At 38.6% G+C, this 15,347-nt stretch overlaps 1 protein-coding gene across 7 annotated transcripts in view; it reads left to right on the plus strand.

Moving 5' to 3' along the window:
* Window positions 1–15,347, plus strand: part of LOC133100093 (solute carrier family 35 member F2) — a 115,332-nt gene that overhangs the window by 27,209 nt on the left and 72,776 nt on the right. For 5 of the 7 annotated variants that reach the window (XM_061204002.1, XM_061204003.1, XM_061204004.1 and 2 more), the window contains exons 2-7: window positions 5,151–5,326; window positions 7,281–7,408; window positions 11,628–11,787; window positions 12,654–12,810; window positions 13,343–13,395; window positions 14,435–14,589. In XM_061204002.1, coding sequence (XP_061059985.1) covers window positions 5,151–5,326; window positions 7,281–7,408; window positions 11,628–11,787; window positions 12,654–12,810; window positions 13,343–13,395; window positions 14,435–14,589 — 829 coding nt within the window. Of the gene's footprint in view, window positions 1–5,150; window positions 5,327–7,280; window positions 7,409–7,892; window positions 8,515–11,627; window positions 11,788–12,653; window positions 12,811–13,342; window positions 13,396–14,434; window positions 14,590–15,347 lie in introns of those variants that run through there. The other 2 variants (XM_061204007.1, XM_061204008.1) reach the window with 2 other exon arrangements.

Consider the following 15,347-nt stretch of genomic DNA (forward strand, 5'->3'; position numbering starts at 1 on the left):
CAAATGATTCCTTTAAACTTCATGACACAAACAGAAACTCATTATATTTGTAGAGTACTCTGAGTTCACTGCTTCCAGCAGATGTCTAGATGGTACCCATCAGGCCATCCTGAGTGCGGAGGATATTATATGTTAGCACATAAGTAACCCATTTGCACTAGTTTGCTAAAACCCAGAAAAACTCTTAGATATGTATGTCAGGGGACATACATATGAATGTTTGTAGAGGCATTGTTTATAAGTGCAAAAATAAATTGGAATACAACCTAATAATCAATAAGGGAATGGATAAATAAAGTGTGATATAATCACATAGTGAAGTACTATACAGTAGTGGAAAGGAATGAACTAGAACTAACGTATCAATATAGAGGACTCTGTTGAACAATGTTGATCGAAAAAGCAAGTTGCAAAAGTATACATTTAGTATGATGCTGTTTATATAAAAATTTAAAACAGACAAAACAATTGTATACATTGCATAAGGATACTTCTGTAAATATGAAAATATATGGAAATGCATTGAATGTTAAATACCAAGTTCTAGAAAGTACTTATCTCAGGAGGGCTAAGAGATTGGGGAGAACACAAGGGGGATATGTTGATTTTGCCAATATTTGTTAAGAGAGAGAGTAGAGCAGGAAGAGCAGTTAGGAGAAATTTGCTGCAGTTCAAACTGTAGAGCGCTTCCTCCTTGAAATGCCACTTACTCTTGCTTCCAGAGTGTTTTTCCTTGTTTTCTCCCTGCGTCTCTCTGACCATGCCCTTTCATCCCCATCTCTAATTCCTCTTCCTCCTCTGCCCCTTAAATGTTGTTGTTTCCCAGAGTGTTTTTTTTAAAATAAATTTATTTATTTATTTTTAAATTTATTGGCTGCATTGGGTCTTCGTTGCTGCACACGGGCTTTCTCTAGTTGTGGTGAGCGGGGGCTACTCATCATTGCAGTGGGGCTTCTCATTGCAGTGGCTTCTCTTGTTGCGGAGCATGGGCTCTAGGCACATGGGCTTCAGTAGTTGTGGCACACGGGCTCAGTAGTTGCTCCGCAGCATGTGGGATCTTCCCGGACCAGGACTTGAACCCGTGTCCCCTGCCTTGGCAGGTGGATTCTTAACCACTGAGCCACCAGGGAAGTCCCCCAGAAAGTTTCTTTTTTACCCTCTTTTCTTTTCAATTTTTAGGTATATATTTTAGTGACCTCATTTATATCCCAACTTAGATTACCACTTTTATGATCATGATTCCCAAATTTATTTCTCCAATCCAATCCTTTTTCCCAGCTCCAAACTGTCTACTGGACATTTCTTCTTGACTGTCTCATAATTAAACAAAATCCAGCACGTCCAAAATGGAGTTAATCTCTTTTCCAAATGTGCCTTTTCCTTTTGTCTTTGGGATCTTGATTAATTACATTGTTATCTACACAGGTGTCTGATCCAGAAAACTGGGTATTATATTAGATAGATCTGTCTCTGTCAATTTTCCTCTTTAATTGGCTTCCATGGCAGGAATTAAGGGTTAGGTTTTGGTGTTCTGTGTTATGACATAATGTGCTATGACATATTTAGGGACCCAGGAATGCTCAATTCCTGCCTTGCTAATCTCTTTACTCTCTCCTATTCAGAAGATTTCAATGAGCTTACCACCAGCAAAATAAGATACCAACTTTAGAACCTATTTTAGATCTCTTCTTGATCTCGATTCTATTGACTTTTCCATCATTTGCTGCTTTTGTTTTTCTCTTATACTCTGGGTTATAGCTACACCAACCCACTTGAAATCCCTGAATGTGCCACATTGTTTTAGAACTCTGTGCCTTGGTACCTGCTATTCCTTCTGCTTGATATACCTTTCCTTACTGTGCCTGTCTAGTGAACTCATGAGGTTCTTGTAACTAGCCCATTTTTGTACTTGTCTGTCTGTGCCCTAATTACTAGTTTATATGCCTACTTATCCCCAGTGATCTCTGAGCCTCTGAGGCACAGAGAGTGCCTATCCAGTTTTGCATCTTCATGGCCTGGCACATGGTAGATGCTCTATAAGTATATATTTAGGGTTGACTTACCCAGCAAATTTCCCCTTTTTCTTTTTGCCTGTGTTAGGATTGTTTGAGATTAGTTGCAAATTACTGAAGCAAATATTCCAAAGAAAAAATACATTGTAAACTCTTAGAACAGATATTCTCTGTCTTCTGCAGTTTGGGTATTTTCTATTTTGCTTAGAGCAACTCTGGAAGGAAGTATTTATGTAGAGAACATTTAAATAAAAGTTGCAGTATTCTCAATCCTGGTCCCTGAAACTTCCAGGAACTATATGTCTTCATCATCTCTTTTAATTTCTTTTAAGTTTCTTTCAAGTTTTCACCCATATTGCCTTCTGCTCATCTCCCAAACTTAAGTTTCCCTGCTCCTTTAACAAGATAATAATTAAACAAACAAACAAGCAAAAAACTTGTCCTCAACACTGCTGCTTATTCTTCAAACTCTTTCCCCATCGCTATTCTCCTTTTCATCATTAAAAAGAAAAAAAGAGATATTTATGTTTGGTGCATTAATTTGCTCATATTCTACTCACTCAGCCCACTGGAATCTGACTTTAGTCATTACCACTAACAAAATGCTTTCCTTCCAAGCCATCTAGCAGCTTCCAGCTTGCCAGTCCAACTGTGTCTCTTTAGCCACGATGACACCTTTTCTCTCTGCAGTTTTTGACCACTGTAGTATTGATGATCTCACCCTTCTTGAAATGTTTTTCTACTCTTAGTTTCTGTATTATGGCAGTCATAATTTCTTGTCTTTCTCTGACTATTGCACTTCATTGGGTAAGTGGGGAAGTGTCTTATATTTGAGGTAACCATATATTTGGGCATATCTGGTAATTTCTTTATCCGTTTACATTCACTTGACAAATATTTATTGAGTGACAACAAAGTGCCAGCACTGGATATGTAGTAGAGAGTAAAACAGATATGGTCTTTCTGAAGTCCAGAGTTTCAACCTTGTATTTGTTATCTGTTGCTACTGTGTAACAAATTACCTCAAATTTAGTGGCTTAAAACAATACACATCTGTTATCTCATAGTTTTTATGAATTAGGCATCTGGGCATGGCTTAACTCTGCCCTCTGCTTCAGGGTCTCTCATAAGGCTGCAGTCATGGTGTCGGCCAGGGCTAGAGTCTCATCTGAAGTCATGACTGGGGAGGGAATCTGCTTCCAAGCTCATGTTGATTTTGGCAAGATTTATTTCCTTGGAGACTGTTGGACTCAGGGTCTCAGTTCCTTGCTGGTTGTTGACCAGAGGCCACCCTTAGTTCCTTTCCATGTGGGCCTCTCTATATATAGCAGCTTGTTTGATCAGAGCCAGCAAGAAAGAGAATCAATAGAGTTGGGTAGCAACATGGAAGTTATAACCTCAGGTAATGTATCCATGGAAGTGGTATCCTGGTTTTGTTTTGGTTTTTTTTTAGTTTTTTTTTTAAATTGAAGTATAGTTGATGTACAATATTATATAAGTTACAGGTGTACAATATAGTGATGCACAATTTTTAAAGGTTATACTCTATTTATAGTTATTATAAAATATTGACTATATTCCCTGTGTTGTACAGTATGGTATCCCATTAATTTTCTTGTATTCTAATGGTTAGAATCAAGTCAAAGATCCAACCCATGTTCAAGTGGAAGAGATTACACAGAGCAAAACTACCCAGAAACAGAGATTCACTGGTGGCCGTCTTAGAGTCCACCTGTCACAAACCTCTTAATGTTTTTCTCTTAGACCTTCCAGACACCTCAATTTCTAGTGCTCTCAGATTGAGCTCAGTGCTCTCCCCTTGCCGAAACCTGCTTCTCATCCTGTATTCTGTGTCTTGGTCAGCAGCCTTATATCTATCCAGTCATCTAGTCCAGAAACCCAGAGATCATTTTCAATACCTCCTCCTGAGATTTAATGGATCACTAGGCTCTGTAAGTCTTTCACATCATTCTCTATTTAACATTCACATTGATGTGGCTTTAGTTCAGCCATGGATCATTATGTTAACCTTCTAACCTTCAGTCCTTCTCATAGTAACCAGAGTTACCTTTTTACAGTCTGGCCTCTACTTACTTTCCCAGGCTTCTTGCCCTCCACTCTTTGCTGTTGACCTTATGCCCTAGGCATAGGCCACTCGATGTTTCCTGAACCCACCATTGCATGTTTGTGCCTCTACATTTGGCCCTACAGTTACTTCTTCCTGGATTCCCTTCTCCCTACTTCTTCCTCTAGAAATCTCTTATATATATACTTCCAAACCTAACTGAAAAATCACCTCTTCTGTAAAACTTTTCTCAGTTTTCTCCCTGCCTGCTAACTCCCTCACTCAGAATTAACCAGTAGTACCTGTGTGCTCTCTCAGCCCTTTAATCACACCACTGTTACAAGACTGTTGTTGTGTAGTTTGCTTTCTGCAGCTTCGTAGTTGGTTGTTAAGGTACTTCTCTTTTAAAATGCCAAAGGGTAGGGTCTAGATCTTATTCTTCTCTGGATCCAAAGTGCCAGCCTCTGGAACAATAATTCACAATCTTGGCTGCATTTGGAATTACTTGGGGACCTTTGAATTCCGCCGAGGCCTGGACCCACCCCCAGAGGTGATGATATAATTGGTCTCAGGTGCAGCCCGGGCTATTAACATTTTTAAAAGCTCCATGATTCTAACATGTAGGTAACATTGAAAGCCTCTGCTTCTAGTTGAAGGAACCAAGTCTCTGGGAGAATGAAAGGATGAGAAAATGTTAAACATTTAATGAATAGGAAGACTTTAAAACTAGAGTTAAAGTTGAGTTTTAAAAAATCACACACACATAATTCAAATAAAATATGACATAGCTAAGTAATCAAAATGATCTCTAAATAGATCATCAGTGAACTGAGGGAATATGTATTTTTGTGGTAATGAGGGGAAAATTAGAAATGTAAAAGAGAATAAAACTGTAGTCTCTCAAAATCCAACACTTTAATTTTTGTGCATATGAAGTAAGTGGTAAAATGAAATAAAGAACCACCTGGAATTATTAGCATTTCCCTTTTGGTTTAGCCCTAAAGTGTGTGTGTGTGTGTGTGAAAGATATAACTTACTTGCCAGTTCCTCTGATTTCCTCCTTTATTTTCTAGGAATATTTTGAAAACAATTGCCCTGGGTCAGATGTTGTCCTTGTGTATATGTGGGACAGCCATCACCAGCCAGTATTTGGCAGAAAGATACAAAGTGAATACCCCCATGCTTCAGAGCTTTATCAACTATTGCTTGCTGTTTCTAATTTATACAGTGATGCTGGCATTTCAATCAGGTATGTCAAATGTTGGAATTACCTTTTCAACAAATTATCTTCATAAAAATCTTTGGCTCTAGATGTTCAAAAAATAAAATATGGGGCAAAACCAAGAACAGGAAACTACTGCTGTTTTTATAAAAGTTATTAGAAAAGTATGACACCTTTGAATTCTATGAAATTTGTGACTAGAGATTTGTGTATAACTCTCTGAAATTGTTGATTAAAATAAGTAGCACCAAACTGTAACGTAGGAGTTGTCTAAAAAAAAAAAAGTGTAGATGCCATTACAAGTTAGATCTTCTTTTTTTTCCCCCCATGGTTGATAAATTTAAAAGACAGTATTAGAAACACTTAAAAAGTCAAGAACCTCACTGTCCAAAATATGTATTTCCAGCTAAGTGGAGAATGCTAAATGGACCACCAATTGCATGTATTGATAGATCAAGTCTATGTTGTGAGAGAAACAAAACAAGGAATTGGCAAGGAATTAGCATCTTATCACTGGCTGGTTAAGCTGTTTTAGAACCATTGTAGAATTATCATTTCTAGCTAACTATTTATAAATGGGAAAAACTAAGCTAACAGTATTGTGCCAGGTATCATTTTAATTGCTTAACTCATTGAAGCCTCCTAACAAATCAAGTGAGTATTATTATTATCTCCACTTTATAGATGAGTAATCTGAGGCATGTAGTACTTAGATAACTTGCTATAAGTCATGCAGGTGGAGCCAGATTTCAACCTAGGCAGCCTGCCCCAGAGCCCATGCACTCACCACCATGCTGTATTAGGGGCTTCTTGTCATGATAAGAGCCATCCTTCCCACAAAAGAAGAGCATGGTATTATAAAATAAATTAAATAAGATTGAATTCAAGAGTGTAAAGACAATGGGTAACCCAGACTGATTGGTAGGGTGCAATACTCCCATTTTCATCACATTTAAGGCATATAATAAAATCACCAGTGTGGTATTTGCTAATCGTCTTTTAATATGAATCTTAATACACCAATGGTATTTCTATGTGTCAGGATAAATAACTTATTTTGAAAGAAAATGGAAACCAGTTGTGGGAAGGTGTAAAGAGATATCTTAAGGGGAAAACTCCAAATTTGGCAAGAACTTTAGGAGTTGGAAATAGAACTGGTACGTGGTTAATAGCCCCAGACTTTTCCCCTCTATGTAAGCATTGGCCTTTAGGAAGTCAGTGTGATTCATAAGTATATCAGTGAAGTCTCCTAAGGGATGGTTATTAGATGCCTTCCATGCCATCTCATTTTGAGGAAGACAAACTGTGTTTTCAGGATGTTCCTGCTGATTGGGATTTCATGATAATTATTTGGCTGCAATTCTCACTACCTTTATTTCCTTGCAGGTTATCTTACCCATAAAGCTTTCTTGTATATGTGCCAACTCTATATATCCTTGTGATGCTAGATTCTCCAAAGAAATGAATCACAGTTAACTTGAATAAATAGAATTTAGGGGATAAAAGGTGTTTCTTCAATGGTGCCACTAAATCTTTTTTCCGTACTTACCACTGGCTTAATTTTCTCTTGAAAGCACATCTTTTCCAAAAGAATGACCACATGCAGAGTTTTCTTTGAAGAAGCTCATGAATAGAGGTTAAATAACCAATGAGTTCATAAGAAAACATTTCATTTCCTAGGGATCTGGATGTTATATTTCTGTTGCAGTAGGAAAGGGAACTTAACCACTTTTCTCTTACTTCCTTTCTCTTTGGTGTTTTCATTGAACACTTGGCCTGTGATGACACCTTAGCTTGGGCCTCATACTAGAAAAAAATCTGACTGCTGAGCTGTTGCAGGAGTTTGGGTTATGAGTATTGGAAATTAGGAGGGTCCACGTTCAGAATACATAGTAAACCCTTGCTTTGACTCTTTATCTCTAAATTAACATGCATGGAATCATTTCAAGTACATGTACTAATCTAGATTTCTTTCAACCAGGTAGTGATAACCTTTTATACATCTTGAAAAAGAAATGGTGGAAGTACATCCTGCTTGGACTAGCAGATGTAGAAGCTAATTACCTGATTGTCAGAGCATACCAGTACACAACTCTAACCAGTGTCCAGGTGAGAAGGAGTCCTCTTACCAGTTTGGGTTTTATAGCTTTAAGAGAAGAATCTGAACTCATATGTGCTCACCTAATTTTATTAAGAACCTGTTCACTTGAAGAAAACCTAAACACAGGTGGATGCTATCTGTTTTCCAGTGGAGCATATGTGCTAATGAGTAAGGCTTCCTGGAATTACTGAAAACGTGTACAAGTTAATCAGTTCCCAAACTGCTAATGCTATAGCAGAATAGAACAGTTGCTACCAAAATAAACATAAATATTTAGTTGGCAATGGATGCTGTGATGTTGGCAAGAGTTCTGTGTTATGTGTTGCTTAAACATGGCATATAAAGTGGATATACCATTGTGCTACAGAAAAGTTGGAGGTTTGCAAGTAAAGTGGATATTCAAGACAAAGGAACAATTAGAAGGAACCTATTAGGCATTTTGGGTAGAGATGGTAGACAAAAGTAAAACTTATATCTCTATTCCTTTTCTAGGTTTATTCTCACTGGATTGAAAGAAAAATGTTCCTACATAGCAGTACTTTTCAACCTGGTGGAGTTGAGGAAGATTGTTTAAGTTGTCTTAATGTTAAGGAGTTTCCTGGTGGCCTAGTGATTAGGATTATGGGCTTTCACTGCTGTAGCCTGGTTCCATCCCTGGTTGGGGAACCGAGATCCCACAAGCCATGTCATGCAGCCAAAAAAAAAATGAAAAGAGTTGTCTTAATGTTAGCGAACTGTGTGATGTATCATAACACTGACTCCCCATTGCTAACAACAGAATGTGTTATAAATGGAGATGAAAGTAAGATAGATTCCAATACCAGGTTTAGACCTCGCAGTTTACTGAATTTAAGACTTTTGATGCATCACTTTTTTTTTTTGGCCGCACAGCACGACTTGTGGGATCTTAGTTCCCCGACCAGGGAGAGATTGAACCTGCACCCTCAGCAGTGTAAGCACGGAGTCTTAACCACTGGACCACCAAGGAATTCCTGATACATCACTTTTTTATATAAAACAGAGATGGTCTTATCTCCAAATTTTAGGAACATGGAAAAATTGAAGTGAGATTTATTTCAAAGAGAAGGATTAATGAAAACAGTATTTTTCCAATGTGAATGTGCATCAAATTCTATTATTACCAGAATGCCTTTTAATATTGTGCTAAGCATTGTCCTCAGCAAATATCTTGGGTTTTGACTGGCATGGGTTAAAAAGCCAAGATAGGAAATATTTGTTAAGACAGACATCATAGGAGGCACATGAAAAACCCAGAATTTCATAAAAATTAAAACCAGGAGTTACCTAGAAGATGCAGTTCATCACAAAATAGTATTAAGTGTACTTTTAACAATGAATAATGAGTGTAAGTGTAAAGAAAATGGCATTTTTCTAGTCACATCTACCCTCATAATCTCACACACAGTTTAATTACTTGATTACAATTTGCAGAAACTTTGATCTCTGACTAATGACAATTAGAAGTTTTGAATTGGTACAAGGTCTAAACACAGCTAAACAAAACACTTACAGCTGGGTTATTGTGACTAAAGGTCATGCCTTAAACTAATCTCAAACAATTTCTTTCGTCTTAGCCTCTTAGAAAAACCTAAGCATTTGGTTGTCAAAAGTTATGTACTTATGGTCCTAGCAAGCCCTATTATAAAAAGCACATCTAACAACTAGAGGTGCTTCCAGCAGTAGAGAGTGCCTGTCATTGGAATTCTTCAAGCGGATTCTCTCCTTGAGTAAATCTCTGGCCTGGTTAATCTGAAAGGGTGGAAGTTATTTACTGATTGATTGATTGATCGCCACGCGTGACATGTGGGATCTTAGTTCCCTGACCAGGGATCGAACCTGTGTCCCCTGCAGTGGAAGCTTGGAGTCCTAACCACTGGACCACCGGGGAATTCCCCTTAAAAGGGTGGAAGTTTAGATTGGATGGTCTTTGAACCTCCTTCTTAAGGATTCCTTCAAAGATTCTGTAATTGCAAATAGTAATGTAGTAGTTCTTGATGTGGCCATTGACATTGCTGGCCTAGGTTTCTACTCATGTCTCTTCTCACTTCACTGCCACATCTACACATTCCCTACCCACAGGCAGCTTCTCTCTCTTATGTTGCTCTATTCTTTCCAGAATGAATCCTTTTTGAAGCCCCTTCTCTAAGGCCTAATTCAATTTCACTTTCTCCTCTATACTCCACTGTATCTCTAATAAAGTCTAATTCATGTTTATATCCATGCCTTCTCCTCATTCCAGGTTCTTATTTAGTTCCTTGCTTACTGTGACTATACAATAATTTTTAAAGATTAAATTAAATAGGGAGCCTCTTAGAACTACAAGCATCAAACAGAAGGCATCTGTCACCAAGAACACATTTTGAAAAGATCCAATGTAGATAAATGACTGAATGTGATAGATACCAGATTAGAAGTCATGGAATTTTAGAGTGGGAAGCTACCTGTGAGATCATTTGGTCTGACCTCTTGATTTCAGATTTTGACTCAAAGGGTGACTAGCTAGAGATCACACAGCTGGTCAATGGTAGGTCTGGGGCCTGAGGCCTTGGGAGCTCTTACCAAATGTAGGTGCCTCCCTTATATGGCTACTCATTGCCCACCAAAAATTGTTAAAAATAGAGCAGATTTAAGTTTGACTTTAAGACACAATTTGAGGATAGGGAGTCTCCTGTAATAGTTTTTAGAGTGACTTTTTCCACTTTTTTTGTTTAAGGAATGTAGTTTAGACTTTGTTACTTCATTATGGCTGGATTCTGTTGGTGTCTTCCAGGACAAGCTATTATCATTTGCATCGTTTAATGGTTTGTTATTCAGGCAGGCTCAATAAAGCACTTAAGAGATTGGAGTTCTGCAGCTGGAATAAATAACACAAGGCAAGGTGCCCATTCCTATACTTGACATTGCAGTGAAAGGCGATCAGTAAACAACTGTGGACAGGATCAAACAGTCTGTTGGAGATTTAGGGGCCTGCCTTGTCCACGACTAAACAGATACAAAGCAAATAAGGGACAAGGTTAAAAAAAGAACAGGATGAGCAATCAAAAACCATCATCAGGAACATTATTAGTAAAAGGAATATATTTTATCCTTGAATGCACTTTACCAAATTTGTGACTAAGAATCCAGTGAATGAAATCTCTTTTTCTTTTATCTTACAAAGATTTTGGATTTACTATAATTTTGGCACTCTTAATCCCCCTGCCTTTCAGACTGGCAATATCAGGGGTGTAGCAAGTATTTTCTGGACCCAGGACCAACAGGTGATGGAGGAGTATATGATGAAGATGAGCAAGAGTATTTGCTGTGAGCAAGCATCTGTCTTATATGGTGGGGTTGGACACTTTGTCAGGGAGATGGTGTCGGTTTGCTCCTCATAATAACCTGTACTTTTTTGTAGCTCTTAGCCCAATTGCATTTAAATATTGGTTATGTGATTCTTCTGTGTCTGTCTAGCCTTCTGTATACTCCTCTTCGTGTCTCTCTTGTTCTCCTCTATATTCCAGCTCCTCTCATAGTGTCTCCCACATATCACATACTTAAATATTTGTTGACTGAGTGAATGGGCACATGTCTACTGGACTTAAGGATAAACACAGGTGGGAGTGTAGAGGTAAACTGCATAGGCTGTTGGGCAGAATTCCTGGGTTCATCAACTGGCTCCAACACTTTTAAAAATTTATTTCTTTATGGCTGTGTTGGGTCTTCATTGCTGCAGGCGGGCTTTCTCTAGTTGCGGTGAGTGGGGGCTACTCTTCGTTGCGGTGCACGTGCTTCTCATTGCGGTTGCTTCTCTTGTTGCAGAGCACGGGCTCTAGGCATGCGGGCTCAGTAGTTGTGGTGGATGGGCTTAGTTGCTCCACGGCATTGGGATCTTCCCGGACCAGGGCTCGAACCCGTGTCCCCTGCATTGCCAGGCGGATTCTTAACCACTGTGCCACCAGGGAAGTCCTCCACCACTTTTAACTATGTGATTTTTGGGCAACTCATTTAACCTTTCTGTGCCTTTGTTTTCCTCGTGTGTAAAATGGAGATTGCAGTTCTAATCTCATGGAGTTGTTGTGAGGATTAAATGAGTTAATCCAGGTAAAGCATTTAGTACAGGGCTGGCAATAATAAATGCTCAATAAACACTGACTCCTGTTATTACTTAATCATCTTTTAGCTAATGAGAGATGTTTTAAGCCATCTGTTTCTCCTTCCATGCAGCTTTTGGATTGCTTTGGGATTCCTGTGTTGATGGCTCTCTCGTGGTTTATTCTTTATGCAAGATACAGAGTGATCCACTTCATCGCTGTGGCTGTCTGTCTGTTGGGCGTAGGAACTATGGTTGGTGCAGACATATTAGCAGGGAGGGAAGACAATTCAGGTGAGACTGTGTTACTTGTTTCTGGTTTAGTCACAGAAAAAGTTTTGTTTATGTCCTCACTTTTATTGTGCAAAGATAAAGTAAAAGGCAGAGAACATGTCCCGACTAACTATCTTTAAAATTTTATTTTTAGATTTGCTTGCTTCTGGTACTATAACCATTTCCACAAAGCAGTCTTTATGTTTCTACCTGCCCCGAGTCCTTGCTGTTTTTTGTCACACTAAATAGTTTGTTTTGTGTCATGAGAGAGAAGTTTCTGTATATATTTGCAATAATCTTTTTTTGGCCCATACATTTGGATTAGTTACTGGAAATCCTACTGTAGATTCTTGGTTTTTGTTTTCATCAAAAAGGAGACTTTGTGTTCACTGAATGACCTCTTTTTTCAGTTACTCTGTAGATGAGAACATTTTGATATTCTTTATGTCAAGGTTCAGATAGTTGATAGTGTAAAATCTAAATAAGGTCTATGATTTCACCCAATATACAAGTGACTTCAGTGTCTCCTTTGATTGAGAAAATTACCTTGCTTACCTAGCTTCCTTCCCTATAGTTTTCAGTGAATTCCCATCAATAATTTCCATTAATTTCTCATGTCATAGAATCATTTTCTGAGGCCTTACATTATGGTATACACCACCATCTTCCAATCTGTTAGTCTCCTGAGGATCCAAAGTAAGAAAAATGAAAGCAGAAGTGTGCCGGAAAGTGAGAGGAGCAAGAGTCTTTAAACTTCTAAAAATCAGGGTTTCTTCTTCTGTAAAATCTTACTTAAATAAATATGAGCCAGATAAACTCCTGGAAGCAAGCTGGAGAGTTTTTCCTAGTGACAAATGTATTCCTTTTTGTGGCTTATCTCCTTATAGGTAGTGATGTACTGATTGGTGACATCTTGGTCCTTCTTGGGGCTTCCCTCTATGCTGTTTCTAATGTGTGTGAAGAATACATCGTGAAGAAGCTGAGCAGACAGGAGTTTTTAGGAATGGTGGGCTTGTTTGGAACAATTATCAGTGGCATACAGCTGTAAGATTCTAAACTTATCCTTAAAAACAATATAAGCAAATATGTCATAGATGATTATGTTCCAGCTACTAATATTCATTGTTTATTTGGCCCAAATTCACATTTGAAATCAGTAACTTGCTAAATATCTATTAGAAGATTTTTGAAACATCAAGAATTATGCCTCATTTTCTTATACATGTGTGAGGCTTGATTCCTGCTTATAATGCGGTAGACTTTATATTACCAGTGAAGACTCTATTTTTCAATTATTCCTAGAAAATGTTAACTTCCTGTTCAAAGGGAACACATACTGTCATGTTTTCCTCCTGTAGAGTGCTTCTAAGGGTGTCAAACATGTGTTTATGGACTCCTCTGGGTTTCATTCTTTGTCATTTTAATTAAAGATAGTTATTTTTATACTCTAAGAAAAATTCAAAAGTCAACATAATTAATCACCTTGAAGTACTTAAAGCTTGAAGCAATTTAATTGCTTATAAAATAGTGAAAAGTAGTATAAAGATCTCTCTGTGACCTCTTGTTTTAATCACAGATTGATTGTGGAATATAAGGATATTGCCAGCATTCACTGGGACTGGAAAATTGGTATGTACATACATAATAATTCTTGTTAGTCTTTCCCCTAACTGACACACATCAAGAAATAAATACTTCATTTTAGTAATACTATTTAGACATTTTTATATAAAATCACAGAGTAATTTAGTACACAGAGAACTATAGTGGTTTACATTGAGTTTTCTCTGAGAACTTGTAAATAAACCCCCCCATAAAAGTTAATCCTTAATCTTTACCTTCAGGAATAGCCTTTCTTTACTAGGAATTCAGAACAAGACTGACCTTTGGTCACACTAACTTTCAACTAGATCTGTATCTCGAGTCCTCAGACTTCTTGTGAAGGTTGTCTGCTTGACGTAATTTGTGAAGTATTAACCTGAATAATCTGATGGTGTGTCATCACCACCACGTTCCATTGCTACTCTCATCTGATAGGAAAGATTTGAACCTTATTTAATGATGCGTGGAAAGAAATTAAGTACTACATGAAGTGTCATTGAAATTCATTTACCGTGCTTGGATGATTTCATTCAAGTAAATAACTTAGATTGCCTCTGTGTGTGTGTGTATTGAGCGAGGTTGGGGAAGTGGTTGTGAAGCAGAGATAACTGCTATAACTAGTTATCTCTCAGCACCCACATGACTAGCTCTTATGAGATGTACAAAAGATAATGGGCCTAACGACTATCTTTGATACCCTATATTTTGATTCAACCACACAAATCATGTCCAACCATGATGCCTTTTATCATTGGCATCTCTCTGCCCTGGGCAGGTGGATAACATGGGGTGATAAGAGCTGTTGACTTACACCATAAGCAAGATTCTGTGGCCTCGATCATCTAACACTCTGTTGAATTTTTTAAGTTCTTCATCATATCTTGTTATTATTTTTTTCCTGAGAGCTTTTTATGTCTCATTTGCAATGCTTACTGTTAACAAGGGGCTTTGTGGATAGTATGTTAAAGGATCAGAGAATTTTATATATCAGTCAAGCTTTAAAAGCACAGCACCTTTAACTTTTGGTTTCTTCCTATAACAATAGATATTCCATTTTTTTTCACAGCCCTGCTGTTTGTAGCATTTGCCCTCTGTATGTTTTGCCTGTACAGCTTCATGCCACTGGTGATTAAAGTCACTAGTGCCACTTCTGTCAACCTGGGCATCCTGACAGCTGACCTCTACAGTCTTTTCTTTGGACTCTTTCTGTTTGGCTATAAGGTGAGCAAATAGATCTTGTTCAAATCAGAACACTTGTTTGGTTTAAAAGAAGTAACGGGGCTTCCCTGGTGGCACAGTGGTTGAGAATCTGCCTGCCAATGCAGGGGACACGGGTTCGAGCCCTGGTCTGGGAAGATCCCACGTGCCGCGGAGCGGCTGGGCCCGTGAGCCACAATTGCTGAGCCTGCGCGTCTGGAGCCTGTGCTCCGCAACAAGAGAGGCCGTGATAGTGAGAGGCCCGCGCACCGTGATGAAGAGTGGCCCCCGCTTGCCACGGCTAGGGAAAGCCCTCGCACAGAAACGAAGTCCCAACACAGCCATAAATAAATTAATTAAAAATAAATAAATAAATAAATAAAGAAGTAATGGGTTTCTTTAAGATTTTAGATCCCAAAATGAAACCTTCTCATCTTCTTGGCAAGAATTTCTTTGGACACTCTCACTCCAGGCAAATAGCATGTTAGTGTTATTGTAAGAGTCTTGCTTTGAGAACTACTGCCTTAGAAATCCATCTTTCCAGGACTTCCCTGGTGGCACAGTGGTTAAGAATCTGCCTGCCAATGCAGGTGACACGGGTTCAAGCCCTGGTCCAGTAAGATCTCACATGCCGCGGAGCAACTAAGCCCGTGTGCCACAACTACTGAGCCTGCGCTCTAGAGCCCATGAGCCACAACTACTGAGCCCGTGAGCCACAACTACTGAAGCCCGTGCACCTAGAGCCCATGCTCCGCAACAAGAGAAGCCCGTGCGCCACAACG

Source organism: Eubalaena glacialis, chromosome 10 (assembly GCF_028564815.1).
Source record: "Eubalaena glacialis isolate mEubGla1 chromosome 10, mEubGla1.1.hap2.+ XY, whole genome shotgun sequence".
Classification (NCBI taxonomy): Eukaryota; Metazoa; Chordata; class Mammalia; order Artiodactyla; family Balaenidae; genus Eubalaena; species Eubalaena glacialis.